General features: G+C 39.9%; 1 protein-coding gene across 3 annotated transcripts in view; it reads right to left on the bottom strand.

The window, feature by feature from the left end:
- Mctp2 (multiple C2 and transmembrane domain containing 2) overlaps positions 1-18,752 on the bottom strand; it is a 206,263-nt gene that overhangs the window by 123,084 nt on the left and 64,427 nt on the right. For all 3 annotated transcript variants that reach the window (XM_059272997.1, XM_059273001.1, XM_059273005.1), the window contains exon 12: positions 1,289-1,391. In XM_059272997.1, coding sequence (XP_059128980.1) covers positions 1,289-1,391 — 103 coding nt within the window. The remainder of the gene's footprint in view (positions 1-1,288; positions 1,392-18,752) is intronic.

Genomic DNA, 18,752 nt, shown 5'->3' with positions numbered 1-18,752 from the left:
AAGGGGATTGCAAAGTCACTCTGCAATGGGAAAAGCAAAAATTACCTTTGAAGTCAATGAAGAGAAAATGTGAGGAGAGATTGTTCAAGGGTTCAAAGCAGTCACTGCTCTTGTAGAGGACCCAGGTTCAGTTCCCAGCACCCACCCTATAGCTCACTCCTGCCTATAACCATAGTTCCAAGGGATTCCACACTCTTTTCTAGCCTGTGTGGTCTTTTGAATGCACACGTGGTACACATATGCTCACACAGGCATACATACTTGCATGCCTGCATACTTACATGTATATATAAAAACAAGCAAATAAATATTTTTAAATATTTTTTTTAAAAAAAGTGGTAAAATTCATTATTTGATGAGGTATACAGAAATCCTTTTCTAGTTGAAACATAAAGTACCAAAAACCCCATGTGCAGTTTTAGAAGTACCTTTTCTTTATATTGAATAGAAACCAGGCACCACGGACAATCAAAACCAGAGCCATGGCTATTGTCAAAACCCTTGTATCTGGCAGTTGGCTGATGTGTCTCCAGGTAATTCACTTCTGCTAGACCGTTGGGGGACTTGCTATGCATACTGTCAATTGCACAGGAGGCGAATCTGACTCTTTCTAATCTTAAGCTCAGACTAAGCATCAGTTTTGAGTGGGTGAGGCATCACCAGGTCACCAAGTCCAATAGGGACTTCTCTTAACAGACAGGCACCTTGAAGTCTAAGGCAAACTAGGAAGCTAAGTATATGCAGCTTCCTAAATGCCCAAGTTTGATGAAATACATAGGGCAGTCCAAAGGAGCCAGCCACTTTGATAGAAGGGAATACCAGGAGCCATTGGGAATCATTAAGGATTCATAGATAATCTGCATTTTCCAAAAGATTCTGACAGAATACAAATCTTCATGCATTTAAAATAGTATCATAACATTTAAGTGCTTAGAATTTAAGACAGGACTCCATTTGTAACTTTTCTTAACCCAGAAATAGATTAGTCTGGACATCTAGAAGCTTCCATCTATCCACAGATTAATTTAGTCACTAAAAGATCTACTTTATAAATGTCTCTGAACAGTCCCTTACAGTTCCAAATGGTCTCTTCTATTATTAAGCCACACTATAAAATGAAAGGATAAAAGGGTTTTGGAAGAGAAGAAACAATAAAATTCGCTCTTTGCACATAAAACTGGGTGGAAAAGTTCCCCCCAGGAGCCCCCCAAACTTCCCCATACACACCAGGGATAATTGCTCTCTAAGTAAAAGCTGCTCCTGGGATCCCAGAGCATGACATACTTACAATGTAAAAACTTTGTTCCACTCAGGATTGAGGTTTTTGTAAATGGTGTGTGTCTGAAGTCGGTCATTGCCCAACTCCAGCAGGCAGAAAGGATCACTCTTCCCTGGAAAGAGAACACAGACAACCATCAACGACCAATGAATCTCCAAAGGGACACTGCGAATTGAGCAAAAGCTGTGTGCTTTCACAATAAAATTGTGAAAAGAGAGAAGACCAGAGGGGAGGGAAGCTGCTCTCCGGGCAGGCTTTCTGGATCCACTTTGAAAACTCAGCAAGTGAGGAAAGCCCACTAGTGTTCAGTCTTTAACTTAGCCAGGGATCCAGACCGAGGAACACCTGAATTTTCACTCTGAAAGCCAATAACCACAGCTCTCACAGGAGGGTGCCCCAGGTCCCCATGTGAAAGGGTCCTCAATTCCTTGTGTGTCTTTTTTTTTTTTTTTTTTTTTTTTTATTTTCCGGAGCTGAGGACTGAACCCAGGGCCTTGCGCTTGCTAGGCAAGCGCTCTACCACTGAGCTAAATCCCCAACCTCCTTGTGTGTCTTTAAAACGAACTCAACGGCAAAATAAAATAAAATAACTCAATTTAAAAATGGGCAAAAGACCTTAAAAGGCATACAAACTACCAAATGTGAAGAAATCTTCAACATTACTCATCTTCAGGAAAATGCTAATCAATGCCGCAATGATATATTCTCTCACCCACTTAGAATACCTGTTACCAAACAGACAACAGTAAGGCCGTAGATGTACTGAGTGAGAAAGCATTTAGTACATACAAGACGCTATGCTTAATTCCCAGTACTTGATGAAAACAGAAACAAAGACAAAAACAACAAAAACCAGAAATATCTGAGGGAATGGAAGACTTATATGTTAGTGGGACAATCAGTTAGTAAAGCCATTATGAATGAACAGGGTTCCTTTAAAAGCTACACATAGATCTGTCATCTGGCAGCAATCCTATTTTCATATATATATATATATATATATATATATATATATATATATATATATACATATATATGTATATGTATGTAAATATATGTATATATCCAATGGAAATGGTTTCAGCCTCTGTTGTATTGTGTGCATCTCTGTTGTATTGTGTGCATCATAGCACTCTTCATAAGAGCCAAAAATGAAGACAACACAGGTGTCCACCAGCTCACAAGCATAGGAAGAAAGTGTGGTACATATAGACAACAGAATAATATCCAATCATAAGGAGGATTAAACAATTAAGAGGATTAAATCATGCCATTTGCAGCAACACAGATAAGCCTGTAGGATAATACATTATGTAATTCAGTCGCAGAAGACTAAACACTGTGAGGTCTCATTTACACACAGTATAGATTCAATCACAAAGTAGAGTTGGAACTGGAGAGCTGGTTCATCAGTTAAGATTATTATCTACTCTTGCAAAAGACTGGTTCAATTCCCAGCATGCACATGGCAGCATACAACCATCTCCAGTTCCAGGACATCTGATACCATCTTCTGGCCTCCACAGGTACCAGGCAACCAGATGGTGCAAAGACATGCATGCAGGAAAACACTGATACATGCAAACAATAAAAATAAATCTCAAAAAATAGGGAAGAGGCATAGTGAAAGAGTGGCTACAAGAGGCTATGGAAGGAAGAGGGAGGGCTGGTTGGAGCAAGATTTGTGCACAAGTACAAGGTTAAGGTTGGACTGGAGGGATGAATGGAATGCAATGTTGGTGTTCTCTTATATAGTACTGTGACTTCCGTTAATAAAATTGTATTGGATATTTTAAAAGCTCTAGAGAAAAGGATTTTGGATCTTCATATCCAAAAACATGCTAGATATATGAAAATGATAGACATGGTACATATGCTTGATTTTAATTATGATACCATGGACATATCACACTCTACGACGCGGCTATCATATATCAGTTAAAAGCTTACCACTGCTACCTCCTTAAATTTTCTTTAGTCAATATAGATAATTACTCTTCTATAATTGGAAACCAATAAAAACACCGACTTCCATGAGGCTGTGAGAAGACAGACAAGAAGGTACAAAAATGGCTCTTGTGAACTGAACCTCTGCCCTAGGTGAGTAAGTAGACATGACCGACATTCTCTGTATGAGACTCTATATACTAAAGTTGGTGATGCTATGAAACTTTCAAAGTATAATTTAGAGAGTAAGGCCAGAGCTTGTTTTTAACTTAAAACTTTCATCTCACAGGGCTAGAAGGGATGAAAATCTGAGTTCAAGTCTCTAGAACCCACAAAAACCTGGACAAAATGGGAAGCAGAGGCAAGAAAATCCCAGGAAGGTTCTGAGCCAGCTGGCCTGATGTACTGTGGCAAACTCACACAAACACATACACACACACACACACACACACACACACACACACACACACACACACTGTCTAAAATAAGGTGGAAGGTGATGTCTGATACTCAGCATTGTCTTTATGACCTTTATTACACCATTCTGACCTGTGAGTGTCTGTACTTGCACATAAGTACACCATACAAGCACAAGCATGCACGTGTATGTGCACACACATATACACACAGTTACCTCACTCCTCTTCACATCTTATCTTCTATTTTTCCATCCTATATCCGTCTGTCCTCCAAAAGAACACACATAAGAAGCAACGACACCCCAAATCTAAAATCTGCTTGACAGCCTCCAAGTCAAAAGCCATAACCTTTCACAGAAACTGTCAGGGAGGCCTAAGATTGAGTTGGTCAGGGGAAGAAAGAATGGCTGTAGCCATTTAACATTAGTGGGACATGATGGGAGCTTAAAAACAGATGTCTGTCTAACAGAGAGCATGGTAGAGGGCTTAAAGATAGATGTCCCTCTAACAGGTGGCTAGAACCTACCACAGAGTGTCCTCAGGCCTCCTGAGCTCTTAGCTAACCCTTCAAGTTGCTGAACTTACATCTAATTCTCTTAATAAACAGCCAGGAGTGCTGAGGCCCTGCACATCCATGTAGAGCTTAACTTGTCGGAGAGCCTGCACCTGGGTATGATTAAAAAACTAAAAAAGAAAAAAGTTAAACTGTAGAAGCATGGATCAGAGTTAGTGTTAGACAGAAGAACCCCATTGCACCGATTCATGGCCTGGACAACTCAGGAGCCTAGAAGAAACCTTTTAAAGCCAATCCCATCATTTCAGTTGCCCTTAGACGGATGCATCCATGGGCATAAATGGAAGCATCAGGACCCTCAGCTTTGAACAATTGGAAGGACCTGTATCCACACCACAGAAATATAATAAAATAATACCAGAGTCCTCTGAATTCCTGAAAAAAGCCAGAAAATCAGGCTGAAAAAAAAAATATGTGCTCAGCAAAGCCTGGATTGGCCTCTGCTTCACCAGGATTCTGGCCCCAAGAAGCCATTCTTTTCCCTAAACCCTGACTGTGACTACTTCTGTGATCAGTTCTGTCTTTTAGGCTTTCGTGAGTGAAAGTGGCTTTGACCTGTTCTCTAAGCATGTGATGCAAGGCAGTCCAAACACAGAAGGGGCAAGCAAAATGCCACCAACACAGAAATCCACCAACATCCAATTTTGCTGACTGGTAGTTGGGTTTCCCCTGGCAAAGCCTTCTTTTATAGAAGTGTAAGAGGAACCTGCTGGGGTGGGAAGACACGCTTCCCCTTCAGCACTGACGATGGTGAGGAAGATATCGATGGTGAGGAAGATATCGGCCCTGGCTGACATGCTCAGGTGCAGCAGCCCACCCCCTCCCCAACCTGAGCTCCAACAGCTACTTAACCGTTTGTCAGACCATTAGTAGGTGTCAGCACCGCTCCTCTAGGGACAGCAGCGTGACATGCCATCAGCGCTGGCTCTGGGGAAAGCACCTGACACTTTTAATGAAGGCCCTGGGGTTGGTACACAGCAGGGCAGAGGCGCTACAGTCCTGTGGAGGCACAGGTGGGCTCGAGCTGTGCCCGGCTCTCCTGAGCAGCCCTGTGCCTAGCTGTCCTAGCTAATGAGGAGCACGCTCCTCTCCAGAACCCAGGAACTTCAGTTATGTGTCTCCAAGGAGCCTACTGCACCAACTCTCTGAAGATGATTCAGTCAAAGCTCATTAAAATGCTGCATTTATTAATATTACAGTATAAACAGGCAGAGAGAAGAGGAAACAAAGGCATGACTGTGCTTAGAGAGTATTTTGTGGACACTTTGTACATTAGTTTCTTTCTCTTGTGAAGTTTCAGAGGGGAGGATGCTCTAAGATGTAAATGGTGAGTATTTTTATTGAGGACAATGCTTTCTCATAAAAATGGGCCATCCAAACATTTCCCAATGATACTAAGAACAATGGCAGGACGACTGAAATTCAGACATCCTTGAGGACATTTTACTGCCCCCTACTTTGCTGTCAAGCTTCTAACTTATCTCCAGTATAAGCAGATGCACATCACCGTCACATAGTCATGGTGTTAGTGGCTCTGGCTCATGATGAAGTATCACTCAATAATTCTTATTTGGGGGTGGCAACTTAAAATTCATTTCTATTCCTTTAACGGTAGGTGGGAACTTGGCATTTCAATAGTGTCTGTCTTAGTTAGGGTTGCTATTGCTGTGATGAAACATCATGATCAAAAAGCAAGTTGGGGAGGAAAGGATTTATTTGGCTTACACTTCAGCTTTGCTATTCATCACTGTAGGAAGTCATGACAGGAACTCAAACAGGGCAGGATCCCAGAGACAGGAGCTGACGCAGAGGCCGTGGAGGGGTGTTGCTTACTGGCTTGCTTCCTATGGCTTGCTCAGCCCACATTTTTATAGAACCCAGGACCAGCAACCCAGAGATGGCATCATCCCTCATGGGCTGGTCCCTTCCTCATTGATCACTAATTAAGAAATTGCCCTACAGCTGGATCTCATTGAGGTATTTCCTTAACTAAGGCTCCTTCCTCTCTGATGATTCTAGCTTGTATCAAGTTGACACACAAAACCAGCCAGGTTGGTGCCAATCATTTGAAAGCAATTTCCTGAATATTTACTCCTCACCTAGCACTGTCTAGGACACAAAGCTAACCAAGTTTCCACATGCAAGGACTCTCCTCAGAGGAAGAGATTTTGTAGTTAAAAAAAAAAAAGTGGGTCCTTACTGAGGAGTTGTGGACAAATTCATCAGGAAGGTGTTTGTGTACATATACATAGAGTTGGTCTACCCTATCTGATGGGTCTAATGAGCATTAATCATATATGTAATTATGCCTGTGATAGCTTCACCTGTTTGAATAGAGACAACTCTGTCACCATTTACACACCATCCCCATTGTAACAGGCATTAGTAAGAATGAGGTTAGTTAATGCATGTGGAGAATATGTGTGCATATTACATGCACAGATTTATAAATTCTACACATTTTATGCAAGGGTGTTGAACATTGTTAGATTCTAGGACTATGGCAGAAGTCATTTTTCCTTTTAATTTTACTTCCATGTTCCACCCAAGTTCCAAACCATAATAGCATCCTCTGAACTTGCCTCACCCCTCTGCAGAAGTCATGCTCCTCACAGCTGCCAGAACACATCTCTGTTAGTCTGTATGGGATCACACCACTACTCTCTCCTCAGTTTTCCAATTTTCTTTGTCTGAATTTCAAGTGATCTAGTCCCACCTCAGACAATAGCCTCCTCCCTCCAAGTTCTTCTACGGGATCTACTTTCTAGTCTCGCTTGATCTCTTCCAGCCTTGACAGAGCTCTGCAGGCTTGGAGTTGGGAAATGCTGGGCACTTGTTTCTGCCATGCCAGCTCCTTCTCAGCCTCTGCATCTCATCTAATGCATCATCTGCTCTAGGACACTGTCATGTGTTGATCAGTGAGTCGCACACTGACCTGAGCAGCAAAATTATAATCCAACAACTGTTGCTGAAGGTGGGAACCAATTCCGACCTCCACTACCATCAGAACACCATAGGGGCTCACTCAGCAGAAGCACCTACTGAAATAATTTAGGATGTGCTATGAACCCTGTCTCTAACACCGAACTGACTTATGCTTGCTCACTGGATGCCATGCAAGAGCAGGATTCACTGGTACTTGTGACAATATTAAGTTACAAATGCCAAATCTTCTACATCCTCCCAAACTTTACTTCAACTGAAGTCCACATTCTTTGGCAGACAGTTGAAATGGACAGGCTGCCAAAGGCAGATTTATATAGTTTTTAATGTGTTTTTCAAAAGTCCTCGATTTGGGCTCAGCTGTCCAGGAGGATCTCATGAAAATTAAAAGCATTCAATCACTACCATGAAGCTTCTAGAAATTCCAATTATAGTCATCCCCCTGAAAATAGGGCATCCTTAAGAGGAAAAGTATTGCTATGGATACAGCTCCCAGAGACAGACAGTGAAAATAAACCATAAAATGGGCATGTGGGTTAAAATTCCCAGTGAACAATAACTACAGGCCTGCTCTTCTGATACAAGTGCATTTAAAAAAAAGAAATAAACTAAACACAACAAAGTAAAATTACAGAAATGCTTCAAAAGTCAGTATTACAACATATGACTGGAAGATTTATACTCTGTACCATGAGGTTTCAATGTGGTGTTTTAGTCAACAGTTTTGTGTGTACATGTGTGTGAAGGATGTTTTTATATATAATAAAAAGTTGATGAGCCCACAAATGTGTTTTATATAGATAAAATTACTATCCAGATTATCAAAATGTGAAATGCCAATGTTGGACAGCTTAGCATGAGAACTTCCTTACTGTGAAACTTTTTTTCATTTTTTTAGCAGATAATAGGAACAGAAATAACAAGAATAAAGCATCCTATGGTGATCACTGTATGTTTCTAAAAGTGAATGAAAAGCTAAAAGTGATTAGAATACTTAATAATTCCAGGATTATCCAAAATTAAGGCAGATTATAAACCATAGGTTAAGAATACAGAGTTTGACATTTTTCATAAGTCAGCTACACACTAATAAAGTAAATGTAATAAAGAATGGGAAAAATCATCTACTGAATATAAAATATGCACCAGGCATGTTCATTTAGGTTTTAATTTAACCCTAAAAGTACCCACAAGAATGGGAACCCAAGGCCATTGTGGGAGAACCAACTAATACCTGGCGATATATATATGCCATTCCATAATAAAAAGGGGGTTTGAATGAGAAGCAATGACCATAAAAATCAAGGGCAAAAATACATGCATTGGTTGTCATCATCAATAAATATATCATTGAACTGTATAGGCTTACTCAGGCATGTGATTTAGGCATGTGAGAAGGGCCTAATGAACAGAGGCTGTTAGCCAAGTAATGGTTGTTCATCTCTACATTTACATGTGCCAAGAGCTCCTCCTAATGGCACAGCCAAGGAACCAGCAAACTGAGTGTTGCTCCCTGATTCAGTAAGGTCTTCCCTGACATAAATGGCACACACCACCCTCTACATCAGGAATTCTGCAGTGGAGGAGGATGGAGAGAGCACAAAAGAAAGACACAGATTCCACCTGCAGATCCCATGTTCCTAGGCATCAATGGAGACACTGAGTGGTAAATGTTTAAAGTCATCACACTGTTATGATGCCAACTTTGCTTGGGATGAGGAAAACTTCAAAAATCTGTGGGCAAGGCAAACTATACTCCCTGGAAAGCAGCAGTGGCATGGAATTAAATGCACTTCTGCACCCTAGATCTGCATTGGGTCCTGACACTAGAGCTAATCTGCTTATTCATCAAATGAGGCTATGTTGATAACAACTTGCATTTCTTGCTCAAAAACATGTTTTCTTTGGCATTCCTCTGACAGATACCCTTGGAGATCATTTAATTTGGCAGATACACGGGAATCTTTTATAGTCCACGGCTGGTGTTTATGACAAAATACACACAAAACTCTCAAGAAAGAAAGAAATTCGTGGTGAGATTGTTGAAGGACAAATAGATGCCAACAATGGGTGAAGATTGTACTTCCAGGTCTACCTCCTCCATTGCCTCAGGTAAACTCCCAGATTCTCCTGCAAACCATACAGCTCACCAAGAAGATAGGATTGCACTGAGTTCCTATCTCTTCTACCTGGGGCCATCCAGAGGGTTGGGGTACTAGAATAAGGCACAGGGAGATATAAACATCTCATCTATTTGACCTTTTAAAGAAGAGGAATAAAAAAACTCATGAAAAGAAAGCTTAATTAACAGGAAAGTAGATGTGTATGAGAGAGGAGTCAGGAATAAGTGTTGATTCTCTACCTGTGTGTTAGGCAAAGGCTATCCATTAATGGTTCCTTACACTGACATATGGAATTGACTACTCAGGGTATACCACCTCACAGTCATATGAGGACTCTCCTGAACAGTTATATCGTTGTAAGTTGAGCATGCAAGACTGCTCCCTGCGCTCCATCACTGTAATTGTAAAAGAAGTGTTCTTAATGGACAATTCTGGCTGAAAAATGCTTCAGTTCTCACATGCCTTTCTACTGATGCACTGCATACTCTATTATCTTTGTATAGTCTATGAGACACATTTGCATTACTCTTTAACTTTATCCATGCATTTGATAAGCCCCTGGACAGATGAGAACATGCAGTACTCGTCTCTGTTGGGGCCTCCACTCTTGCTAAGGAACTGGGTGGTCTTCCCATGTTGTCAGCTTTGTCCAGGGGGAGGAAAAAAAGGAAAAGAAGCATTCTGCCACTCTTTTAAATCATTTGCTTGTGAGTTATTTATTTTTCTCTAAAAAGGTGAGTTTTAAGTAGAGTGAACAATATTTGTCTTATCAAGCATGATACACAGGTCTGTTTACCTTGAATAAAAAAAAAACCCACAGTCCATCATTTCTTTCAGGAATTAAGGCTGTGGCCCAGTTACTGAGGAAGTGATGACATCAGACTGCATAACCTATTGCTTTAAAGTACTAGGTTACCCTAGGCTCAAAGAATTTATGATACAAGCTTACAAGTCTGTATGGTAATACAGACTCCTCATTAGAATAACTGGGATATCCAGAGCTGATGTTAGCATAGACCTCAGGGGGAAAAAAAAGCTCTCAGCAATTTTTAAGAGATGGGATCTAAGACAGACTGCCTCCTTGTTTTTAACAAGTGGTCTCACAGTGGTCTCTTACTCTCTTGGGGATGAACATTTTTAACTGTGTTCTATCACTTCTGGCATTCAGATCCATAAGTATTTAAGTCTTTTCTCTTTGATACAGGGTCTCCTGTAATCCATGCTTGCCTTGAACTATCTATCTAGTGAAGGGTGGCATGAAGTTTCTTATCCTGCTGCCCTCACCTGCCCAGTGCAGGTATTACTGGCTTGCACTACCACAGGTAGTGTATGCAGTGCTGAAGACTGAGCCTATAGCTTCATGCAAATTAGACAAGCACTTTAGGACCTGAGCTAAATGTTGTGGGATATTTGTAGACAGTGTAAAAATATATTGCTTTGATCAGTGTAATAAAAGCTGAACAGCCAATAGCTAGAAAGAGGACTTCTGGGGACAGAGAGGACTCTGGGAAGAAGAAGGAAGGTAGAGTTGCCAGACAGATAGAGAGGAACCAGGAAGTGCAAGATAAAAGAGAGGTAGTGCCACATGACAGAATGTAAATTAATATAAATGGGTTAATTTAAGTTATGAGAGCTAGTTGAGACAAGCCTAAGCCAAAGGCCAAGCTTTCATAATAAATAAGAAATCTCCATGTCATTATTTGTGGCTGGGAGCAGAAAAGAAAGTCTATCTATATTTGGCGCCCAATGTGGGGCCTCAAATATCCAACCATAGGGCCCAAGAAAGCTAAGAAAAGTTCTGGACAGGAAGCAGAACATGGCTTCCTAGTCCTGCAGTCTCTCAGGTGGGCCAGTGCTCTGTGTATATAGAGGTGCAGCTACTGGTGGTTGTTGAGCTAACCAGCACCATGCACTAAGCTGAGCTGCACAGTGGCTGACATGGCAGTTTAAGATTTGCCTCATAGTTGTGTAGCTTGGTCTGTTTGTGGAGCCCCTAGCAGTGGGACCAAGATCTGTCCCTGGTGCATGAGCTGGCTTTTGGGAACCTAATCCCTATGGGGGGATGCCTTGCTCAGCTTTGATGCATGAGGGAGAAACTTAGTCTTGCCTCAACTTGATATGCTATGCCTTGTTGACTCCCATGGGGGGCCTTACCTTTTCTGAGGGTAGGAAGGAGATGGGGGAGGGAACAGGAGGTAAGGAGGGAAGGAAAACTGTGGTTGGTATGTAAAATAAATAAAAAAATTTTAATTAAAAAAAAGATTTGTCACATGTGGTCAGGGAACATTGCAGGCACTTAGTAAAGCCAGGTTCAGACACAGAAAAACTTTTGAAAGGTACATTATTTTAGAAATTCACTTAGATGCTAAAAAAAGAAAAGAAATGGGTATAGACAATCATAGGAAAAACAATCAGTTTAAAGATAATAAGTGAAGTCTTTAAAGAAAGAATAAAGCAATATAAAAAGAATAAGTTATATAAAGATGGGAAATACACAGGGTGTCTGAATCCTGTATTGTGCTTTGTTGACACTGAATTTTTAAATGCTAATTTACAAAAAAACAATAGCTGCTGAGAGACATTGGATTATGGAATCTGCTAAATTTAACCAAATTATATATTTTAAGACTATCTTAACTTCAAAATGAAAGTCAGTTGCATTGGGGGAGAAGTTATGCCTTTGTTTCTACAGGAAACAAAAGGTTATGGTTCTCTTCAAAATTAATGAAGATCAGATTTGACACAGGGAGACCTGAAAATGTTGGCTATAGGCATGGAAAAAGAAAAAAACAAAACAAAACAAGAAAGGCAACAGGACAGGTGATATATATCCTGATCTCTTGACACTGGAACAGCTCTGAGATTGGATAAAACATAATAATTCTTGATGGCTACAAAGTCCTCATGACTTATTATATGTCACCTTTTCATATTGCATGGATAGAGGTTTGGCTATGCAGTCCAAACAAACTTACAAAGTTAACAGATGCCTTTTACCTGTTCAAACATAGAACAAAACATCTTTAACAGACTTGTGCACACTGAACATTCCATACTTGTATTAATGCAGATTAAAAGTTGTGTGTTTTAAGGAAAAAAAAAAAAGACACCAATGAAAACAAAAAGCTCAAGTGATCCAGCCTCTCAGAATGCCTCTGTTCTAGTTCCTCAAAATTCTGCATCCATAACAACTTCAATAGGGCTAGCTGAGATAGTCCATCCTCATAGATTACTCTAGCCAGGACTTCAGATAAGCCCTACACTTTCCCATTACACAGAGACAGCAACAAATGTCACAGCTAGTTTTTCCAGAACTTGACCATTATCCCAATTTTCTCAGAGTTCCCTAAAGATGCCATCACCCCAGACAACAGAAAGTAGTCTAGAGAACACAAGGCCCACATCCCCAAGAGGTGAGGTGGGTGGTTTTGGCTGTTCAATGGGTTATGGGTGTCATTGTTTAAAGGGGTTGCTTACAAGTTATTAGTCAATGTCAGGAAAAAAGCTGAACAAAGGAGATTAGATTCAGGGATTTCTTTCTGAAGGGAAAATGGGAAGATATAGTATAGAAATGATGGGATAAAAAGGTAGATTGTTGAGTTTATTTTTGAACTAAAATCTGCTCAAATATTTTACATTGGTATGGATTTTTGTTTTTTGATACAAATTTAAGGTTATTTTTGTTATATTGTGTGTGTGTGTGTGTGTGTGTGTGTGTGTTTCTACTCTCGTTTAAGGTATTGTACCTATGCAGCTCATTTAAAGGTGTAATGTAAAGTTTTAGTCCTTGAAAGTTATTTAGGATAATAAAGAAAGACAGGTTAATAGTCATCTATAATAATAAAACTTATAGTCATGTTAGTTATGTTTTCAAGGTTAAACAGAGGTATATTTTAAATAGATAGATGGTCTTCAAACACTTCAAAGATCCACAGAATATGGCATTTAAAGTGTTTTAATAACATAATGCTTTTCTTGACAGCGAGACACATCTGCTCCTGGCAGCACCAATTTACTTCAAAAAAGGATAATGGGAATCAAAGAATCTCCATATGGAGTTTGCTTTCAATGTGGTAAATCTAGCCATTTGAGCAAGAAACTGCCCTTGCCTCAACTACTGACAGTATGCTGTCCAAAGTGGGCAAAAGAAGGCAACTGCCTAACTTTGCCAAGACAAAGTAGGATAGTCCTTCAAAATTCCTGCTTCATAGAAAAGTCTGTGAGATATTCAAGGTCTGCAGGCTGAAGATGGATGCCCCAACATTACAGAGGGACCTTGGGTGACTCTCCAGACAGCCAGCAGTCTCTGTTATTTCTATAATTTTGGAAGTTGTTTGCTCTGCACTTCCTGTTTACTCAGGTGATATTGTATCCTTCTCAGGTCTCTGATGGAGTTGAAGATGAGATAGTTATAGTTACAATTCTTGTTGTTACCAAATTCAATTCGAAAACTCATAAAAGAGGTATAAAGTATGTAAGTTTGAAAAATATTTTGAGGGCTAAAAGGATAATTTTAGGATGGTAATACAAGTTATGATAAAAAATGGTTTATGTTTAAAGCTTTAAATTCATCAAGATAAGATAGATAATAGAGTATTTTCTCTGATATGCAAATACAAATGGACTGGACATTGTAAATGTAATTCTTAGCTGATAATTGTTCTTATTGTGTAGTTTTACTATGCTAGAATTAAAACCTTTCCTTTTTATTTAGACAAAGAGGGAGAAGTGTTGTGGGATATTTGTACACTGTGTGAAAATGTGTTGCTGTGAATGGTGTAATAAAAGCTGAACAGCCAATAGCTAGAAAGAGGTTAGGCAGGACTTCCAGGGACAGAGAGGACTCTGGGGAGATGAAGGAAGTTGGAGACTCTGACAGATGTAGAAGAAACAGGAGGTGCAAGATAAAAGAGAGGTAGTGCCACATGACAGATGTAGATTAAGATAAATGAGTTAATTTAAGTTATAAGAGCTAATTGAAACAAGCCTAAGCCAAAGGCCAAGCTTTCATAATTAATAAGAAGTCTCTGTGTCATTATTTGGGGCTGGCAGTGAAAAGGAAAGGCCAGCTATAGCGACATCCCAAGCAGGCTTTGCTTTATATACAAAAAAAGTTCAGTAACTTTAAAAAATTAAAAAACAAGATACATGGAAATTTAAATATATTCATTATGAATGATGTTAATCACTCTCTATATTAGTAATTTATTTTTAAAATGCATAAGTATGCCTAGCAAGATGACTGACTGGGTGGAAGAGCTTGCTGCTCCAACCTGATGATCTGAGATTCATCCCCAGAATCCATATGGTTAAAGGAAAGAACTGACTCCTACAAATTGTGTACTGAACATTACATGGCAAGCATGTGCAGATGCTCCTCTCTCTCATGAGCAAGTGTGAATGCACACAACCTAACACACACACACACACACACACACACTGAATAAAATTTAAAATTGCTTGGGGAATGTAGTAATCAAAAAGTAAGTATACTTTAGAGCCTCTGTGTCCTTAGGTGATGCAAATATCTTAATATTGATAATATACACACACAGTTATTGATACCATCCATGACATCTGAAAGGTTATCCACTGATTTGCCTTTTCATAAAAGAAAATGTTTTTTTGAGACATTCACTTCATTAGATATATTTTTCCCAAAAAATCTAAAATAGTAGCGTTTTTCATTTTAATTTGTTATAACTATATATCATTAATAACAAATTGAGTATTTTAATTTGATGGCAGAGATGTGAGTGGTTCATACTTCCATTATTACTCAGAGAGAGGGATGACTTTCAAATCAGAACTGCCATCAGGTTTTGCCATGGATCCCTGTCCCTTCCATAGTACAGGGGACCCTACTCGCAGCACACAGTAACAAGGACCTCACACAGTAACAAGGACCTCTGGGAACCACTGTCAGTATCCTCTCTTGCTTCTGCTTCATCTAGATTCTGAATCCCAGGAAAATCAGGTCTCCTGGTTACATGGCATTACTTTAAAAGGTAAGCAATCGTTAAGACAGACAGATGGGCAGACCAACAGACAAAATTGAAAAGGACAAAAAGGTCCCTTTTTCACCCTCTCTAAAATGACAATCTTTTTTTAGAGAACATTGCTAGTCATATAGAATAATATGTTTCATTTTAAAAAAGCTTCTTAATTCTATGAGAATATCACATGATGTATTTTGATCATACTCATCATCCCAACTCGGCGCACAACCACCCTCTTGACCCGAACTTTTCTCCCTACTCAACGTTGAATCTTCTTTTTCCCCACATTGAGTCCATTCAGTTTGTGTTGCCCAGCTGGTACTAGTAGTGGGGATGGCCTGGAGTGTGGTGAGCTTACCAGGGGTCACATCATTGAAAAATCTTCACACGCTATATCCCAACAGCTATCACAGGTCAATAGCTTCTTAGCCAGTGGTTGGATTTTGCACAGGTAAATTTTTTCTTTTCTGAACAGCCACAACAAAGTAAGACTGGCTGGTCAATCTTGCAGGGGTATACAGTATAAACAGTTACTTATTTCTCCAATGCTCCTGGTACTTTTGACAGTGACTGGATCTTCTGATAGAAGATCAGGGGATGTTGTTGTTTTGTTGTCCTATTCCATAATATCAGGAGTGGTAACAATAATAATGATTATTATATTAGCAATAATACTTGAGTTCCCACTGTACACCTTTATGGCTGACCTCTTTTAGGTATTGACTGTATTCCCTCACTATAACTGGAATCCATTTCTTTTCCTGTAGAAAAGTTACACTGTTCTGGGAATGGAGGGAGGTTCTATCATCTCAGATCTTGGGAGGCAGAGGGCAGACTCCGCTACCAGCTTTTGAGTCTAGTTTCAAAATCAACACAATGTTACATTATAATTGTGGGTTAGGTCCCCTTCATCTCCTAAAAATAGATTCCCAGGTGGGAAAACCCAGAGGCCAAAGAGCTACAAGAAACATAGACTACTAAATTTAATTCTGAAAGCTAAAATTCATATGGTCTAAAGACATGTTTAGCTACTGACAAGTCACTTTGCCTCAATTTTGAATAGTTATAATTTGTTCATTAATAATACACAGAGAGAAAACACAAGTGTTTAGTCAAAACCCTCAATAGTACTGCTCTCTTTATCACTGTGTTGTGATACCATCAGCATTCCAAAATGATCTACTGAGGACTTTGAATATTTTTTAAAAAAGCAAAATAACATCTCCTTACTAATTAATATTCTATAAAAAGGGTTTCACCTTGCATTCTGGCATTTACAAAGACTCCTGTTAGAGTTACATCCCCATTTGTTTAACTAGCCAAAGTGCTCTTTGGATAATGCTCAGTGGCCTGAAAGAGCTTTCATCCACGGTAATTTCAGGGGCCTCGTGGGCATCAGATGACAGGATGGGTAAATAAAGCAGGTTGCATACACTCTTTACATAGTTGACATCATCATAAGCAAGGCCTTACAAACAACAAAGCCATTGATGCGCTGTCCTTAATTGCTGGGGATCAAAATTCTACAACTGCAAAAAGAGGTTTTTAAAAACGATCTTCTCAAATGCATAAACACATTCTTGAAGCTTAAGACTTTTCCTAAGACAAGCACAAGTATGGACTAAAGAAAAGTTCTACCTTAATATTTAGAAATAAAAATAATCCATTTTGGAAAAATGAATTGATAACACAAAGTATGTTTCAGTGATGGCAAAACCATGACTGTCAGAGGCACATGATAAACACTGTCAAAGGCACATATGAGTCTGATGACATGCATAACAATGCTGTGATGAAACCCCTCATTCTGCATACTAATCTTAAATGATTCACAAATCAAACAACACCTGAAAGAGACACAAACGTAACAGTGAATGTTTTCTCAATCCATCAATGAAAGGAAAGAAGTTCTTATTTAATGATACCATTCACATATACAGTTACATTAGTGAATACTACAAGTACCCATTTGAGGGTTGAGAAGATGGCTCGGTCAATAGAGTGTTGCTGTATGAGTGTGAGAACCAGAGTTTAGAACCTCAGAACCCATGTAAAACCTGGGCCACAATCTCAGCATGAGGGCAGCAGAGACCAGGAATCCCTAGTGTAAGCTGGGTAGACATGCTAGCTGAAATGGTGAGAGCTTGGAGATCAACAAGGGACCCTGCCTCAGTATCTAAGGTGGACAGCAACTAAGAATGCTATGATATGTCAACCTTGGGACTAAACACACACACACACACACACACACACACACACACACACACACACACACATGCACGCACACACGCGCACACACGCGCAGTGGGGGGGCATGCACATGTACCTATGCATAGACATGTACTCACACACATGCAAACACACACTACACACAAGGTATTTCATCTGTAAGACTTAAAATAAGTCACATCAACAAATTGGTTTTTGACAAATGGGATAAAGGAATAGAAATTACTAATGATGTATTTTTTTAACCACCAAACAAAAACATTCTAAGAAAGCAAAGAGAAATAAAATAATTGCTGTTTAAAAACAAAACAAAACAAAAAGACTTAAAATTGCTGTCTTTTAGTAGGTCATCAAAACACATCTTAAAATCTATTCACTGTGACATTCCTTGGGGTGGAGATAAATCATTTCACATAGGTACACAGTAGTCCTTTCTTCTCATCATCTATGGCAGGATGTGAACTTCTTAAAACTGAGTTCCTATTTTCAATAATTGTTGACAAAGAATGTGCTTAAACATTAAAATTCTTGCCAAGTTTAAGCTTCTTAAAACTTGGTCTTATGAATTTTCAGCTTATTAAAACTTAATGTAGAGTTAGAGAGGCAACTCACAAGTTAAGAATACTTCCTGCTCTCCCAGAGGACCCAGGTTCCGGTCCCAGCACCCACATCAGGAAGCCCGCACTGCCTGTAAATCCAGGAGATTAAACACCACCAGCCCTTCACTTGGCGCTTGGTGTAATGTAGCGATGAGTGGGAAGGGGCGGGCGGGACTTGGCCATGTCTGGAAGACTGTACATGTTGCAGGGCCCACTGGAGCTCAAAGAAGGTCCATTCAGGCCTCCCTCTGAAAGCTCAAGTTCACAAAGCACCAGGAGAGTGTTCCTAAAGGGCAACAAGAAGTGGAAAGCAGTCCCAGTCCCAGGGCCTTGACCTTGGTCACTAATACAGTGATGCTCAGACCAACAAGGAACCGCCCGCATTGCCTGCTGAAGAGTGAACTGTCCCATTCAGCAGTAAAGCACGCATATGAGGCGGGCAGGAGCCCTAGGAGAGACCGCAGCAAAGCAGGGCCCGCCCGCCCGAAGCAGAGTTTACAAGCACAGAAGCTGAAACTGTGAGGCTGGCAATCCATTAGCATTTTGGAATCCCAAATGAACCACTACATGAATACAACTGAGTAACATTATTTGAAAAGAAATTATTTCGTGGAAAATGCGCATTGTGAAAAAACAATTG

Source organism: Peromyscus eremicus, chromosome 1 (genome assembly GCF_949786415.1).
Source record: "Peromyscus eremicus chromosome 1, PerEre_H2_v1, whole genome shotgun sequence".
Lineage (NCBI taxonomy): Eukaryota > Metazoa > Chordata > Mammalia > Rodentia > Cricetidae > Peromyscus > Peromyscus eremicus.
This window is presented reverse-complemented; position numbering and strand designations above follow the sequence as displayed.